The following is a 4,288-nucleotide window of genomic DNA, read 5'->3' as shown; positions in this document are numbered from 1 at the left end:
TTTTTTAACAAAGAAAATGGCATGATGTTTTTTTTAATTGAGATTGGTCGAGCAGATTCTCTGTAGCTCACAAGGGCGAGATCGATTGGGACCACTCCTCAGGTGACGCCGAGGAGATCTGTTCTGTTCTACGGCATCTCCTCCTCTGACTGTAACAGACTTTGAGATTCCAGTTTCAGATGCGCTAGCCGTTCATGTAGCATCCTGGATTCAATTAAACAAGACGTATTATGGTGGTAATGGGGAGCAAAGATGAACTTTCATTCATTTTTTCTAGTTTGTAATCAAATTTGATTGGTGGATTTGAGCTTAATTTATGGGTTTATGAGTTAGATTTCTGGATTAGATTTTTAGATTTGATTTCTAGGTTTGATATCTAGGTTTGAATTATGAGTTTGATTTCTGAGTTCAAATTATGAGTTTGATTTCTGATGGATTGAAGTTTGATTTCTGATGGATTGGAGTTTAATTTCTCGGTTGCAATTAGCGAAGAAGAAGAAAAAATTTAATGACTCACGAGAAGAAGAAGAAAAGTTTATTTCCTATTTTTTTTAATCAAACCATCGTATACCAGTTGAATACCAGCATTATAAAATATAATTTATTTTTAAATTATTTTTAAATAAAAAAACGAGAAAATACTCAATCACCTTTAAAACATCATAATATTTACTAATCCAATCAGTCATAGGTCAAATATCCACACCCAATTAGTTATACTAGATTCGATTTCGGGTCTAAATTTGAATAACCCTAAATTCGAATGTAAATCATTTCTGAGAAATTCGTTCCATTAGGTACAACTACGAGGATACTACGAAAAGTCTTCGATTTCTTTCTAAACTGGTCACAATTCCATTTATTCTCTTCAAATTCGCATCAAGTTCGTTCTTCGTTTTTCTTCGTTTTTGCTGTTTTACTGTAAGCTATTAGGCAGAAGGCTTACGAATGAATCTGTAGTATCTGATACCTGGGTTTAGGAACGAGGAACTGAAATTAGTATTACCTGCAAAATTTGATTGATGTGTGGATCCCGGTGATAACTAAATGTGTTTTAACTTCTTAGAAATACTGTAATGACATCATTCGGAGGAGATAGTGAGTCACTTCAATTAACGTTGTGGGAGCCATTACGCTTTTGTAGTGAGGTTGAGGAGCAAACGCGTAATGAGCAAACGCGTAATGAGCAAACGCGTAATGAGCAAACGCGTAATGAGCAAACGCGTAATGATGAGGAAAACCAGCCGCCAATGCAACCGCTGAGTATGTATTTTAGTCCAAATCAGTACAACAAGGCAATAAAGTTAGGTACTCAGTGTTGGATCCACAAAGCAGTGAAGAATCTGGAGTCACCGTCACTGGGACTGAGACCCGAGGAGCTAAGATGGTTTAGCGAACATCTTCAATTCAAGCACTTCTGGCATATGCACAAAGCCATGTATTTGGATACAACCCATAAGACTCAGGGGTTGTGGATGCTACTGCTTTACACAGCAAAGACAAACAAGAGGAGAGAGTGTTGGTTTGTTGTTAATGGAGTTCCAATTCGGTATTCGCTTAAGGAACATGCACTCATATCTGGATTAGACTGCCATGATTGTCCAAAGAATTATGAGAAAATGGGCAGTAGTGTTTTACGGAGAAGTATTTTAAGAAAGGAACTGTCCCTGCACTTGCTGTTGTTAAAGAGAAGCTTGAAAAGATGCGTGGTGGTCCTGATCGCTTAAGAATGTGTGTTTTGTACTTTCTAGCAAGCGTGTTAGGTGGTAAGGCTAAGACTGGGAAGGGAGCTCCCTCGGTAGACCCTTTATTCTTGAGGATGGTAGAAGATCTCGATGCGTGTAGAACATTTCCTTGGGGGAAGTATTCATTTGATGCGAATCTAAAGGAAATTGAACATACATTGAGGCACTTCAATGGGGTCGTCGAAACCGATTCTTGGACATTTCCTGGCTTTGTTATTCCCTTGGAGTTGCTACCTTTTGAAGCAGTACCTTGTCTGAAGGACACATACAGAGAAAAAGCTAAAGGAGCAGACATAGAGTGTCCTCAGATGTGTAAGACAAAGTTCAGACCATTCACTCTCAAAGGATTTCCTCTGTCGGACCTCTACGAAACACTCGGTAATACCAAAGATATCCAGAGTATCTTGGAACCATCTGCTGATGAGGAAGATATGTTAGCTGGTATCATGGAAAGGTATGAAGACCCAGATAACAATGATACAATTCCTGATACTTGGACGAGTCGTATAATTGATGATGGGAAGCCGATATTCTGGAAGGATATGAGCTTGGAGGATGTAAAAAACCGAGTTGAACCAGCGAAGAATGCCTCCTCTAAATCTCCAGCGCCGAGTGGGATTGTGGACCAGATTCAAGGGTTGAAGAAGAGTATGGATGAGCAGTTCCAACTAATGAGAGACCAAATCAATGACATGGATATTAGATTGAAGTCCGTTGAATCTTATGTGAAAGAGGCAATTCGAAGTGAATGTCTTGGAGAAGAGAAGGAAGGAGAAGAACAAGGTGATGAAGGAGAAGAACAAGGTGATGAAGGAGAAGAGGGAGAAGAAGGAAAAAAAGGAGAAGAAGAGAATGAAGAAAAAGTTAAGAGAATGAAGAAGTTGGAGGAGAGGTTGCAAAGAAGGAAAAGAAGAAGACGAAGACGAAGGCAGCGGTTGTCAGAAAGTATTTGACCAGACAACTGTCTGGAATTCAGGTATTATTTGGTACTTATAGATATTATTTGGTAGTAATAGGTATTAGTTGATACTAATAGGTAGAACTATAACATAAACCACATATCTTTGTTACCATGTAGGAACAATCTGGTGTTTCAGTCGAGGAAGGGGAGGTGCAGCATGAGAAGAAGAAGAAGAAGAGTAGGAATTAACAGTCCCAGATGTTCACTCTTTCATGCTGTCGATTTGAATTTATGGTTTTTTTAAGAACTAAATTGTGGGATCGTGTTGTTTGCAAAATTTAAATTTATTTTGAGGATATTGGTTTGCTATTGTTATAAGAATCGGTTTATATTTAATTAGAGGATTTCAGTTTGGTATTAGTCGGTTTAAAATATTGTTTCTCTTTGGTTGTCGGGTAACTGTCTTGTCGTTATTAAATTATGTTATCTAAAAGGAAACGACGCGTGTGGGAATAAAGAAAGGTAGCATTTGTATAGTGAGAGAAATCCCATAGTGAGACGACGCCATTAATGCATGTCACCGCTTAACTTCTTCTTCTATAAATACCACACCCTCGCCTTCTCATAACACCATCGCAGAGAAAGAAACATTCCCTAAACGTAAAAAAAATAAATCTTATCTTTCCCTTTGCTAACTCAAAACCCTAAGATCCCCAAATGGCCCACTTTGCTCACAACATTCGTCTGGCGTCATCAACATGTCCCGAGTACTGGATGCGCCGATACCTGCTTGACCTCCAGCGAAACCCGTCGCCCATATACTCCGCCGGGGTGGAGGCGGAGGACGTGTATGTGTGGACGGCGACCATCACTGGTCCGCCGGGAACTCCCTACGAAAGGGGTGTCTTCTTTCTCCGCATCATTTTCCCTCCGGATTTCCCCTAGAGGCCACCGAAGGTGCACTTCCGGACCCTCATCTTCCACCCCAATGTGAGCCATCGTGGCAACATCTTCCATCTGATGCTCATGCCTGATACGTGGTGCATCGCGACATCTGTGGCCCATGCTGATGAGTCTGGCCCAGATGCTATTGCATCCGCTGGTGGCGGAAGGCGACGTCGTGAGGGAGGAGGTGGCGGTGATGTACCGGGAAGACAGGACAAGCTACGAGGAACTCGCACGTAGCTTCACCAAGATCCACGCCATGGATGGTTAACATAACATCCATGGCGGAAAAGACTCTAAATAATTGTGTTTTTTTTATGTTTGTTTTTAGTTTTCGTTGAACTTATTATTATGTTTTCTGTATGTTTATATTATGTTTTTATTTGGTTATTAATATTATTATGTGTTTTTTGTGATTAATGGAAATATTTCACAAACTTTTGGGTCTCGTAACGTTGACATTTTAATAACCTACATGCAACCCTGACATCTGATAAGACTTGGTAGTTGGACCAGTTTTACATCGAGAATCCGCACTCATTTATAGCCCCATTTATACTGGTTACGCGTGAAGACGTCATCAAACAGACGCTTTTTTTTTATTCATAATGGATAAGCGTAAATCACGGGAATTTATTATCTTATTTAAAGTAATTATTCTTTAAAAATATTTTTTTTAAATAACTGAGGATAAACC

General features: G+C 39.6%; 1 protein-coding gene across 1 annotated transcript; it reads left to right on the top strand.

Annotated features, from left to right (window-relative positions):
• The first annotated feature begins 1,076 nt into the window (after nt 1-1,076).
• Nucleotides 1,077-2,895, top strand: LOC112090222 (uncharacterized protein At3g43530-like). Its single transcript, XM_024160955.1, has 4 exons — nt 1,077-1,644; nt 1,752-2,549; nt 2,627-2,721; nt 2,824-2,895. The coding sequence occupies exons 1-4, from the start codon at nt 1,077-1,079 to the stop codon at nt 2,893-2,895; spliced, it is 1,533 nt and encodes a 510-aa protein (XP_024016723.1).
• The last annotated feature ends 1,393 nt before the right edge of the window (nt 2,896-4,288 follow it).

This window comes from Eutrema salsugineum, unplaced genomic scaffold (genome assembly GCF_000478725.1).
Source record: "Eutrema salsugineum unplaced genomic scaffold, Eutsalg1_0 scaffold_8, whole genome shotgun sequence".
NCBI classification, from domain to species: domain Eukaryota; kingdom Viridiplantae; phylum Streptophyta; class Magnoliopsida; order Brassicales; family Brassicaceae; genus Eutrema; species Eutrema salsugineum.
This window is presented reverse-complemented; position numbering and strand designations above follow the sequence as displayed.

What these genes read in the sequence shown, in the direction of transcription:
- LOC112090222 (XM_024160955.1), top strand. Translation starts at nt 1,077, where the DNA reads ATGACATCATTCGGAGGAGATAGTGAGTCACTTCAATTAACGTTGTGG. An exon ending in CAGTAGTGTTTTACGGAGAA is followed by an intron (nt 1,645 to 1,751) that starts GTATTTTAAGAA and finishes TGTACTTTCTAG; the next exon opens with CAAGCGTGTTAGGTGGTAAG. An exon ending in TGATGAAGGAGAAGAACAAG is followed by an intron (nt 2,550 to 2,626) that starts GTGATGAAGGAG and finishes AGAATGAAGAAG; the next exon opens with TTGGAGGAGAGGTTGCAAAG.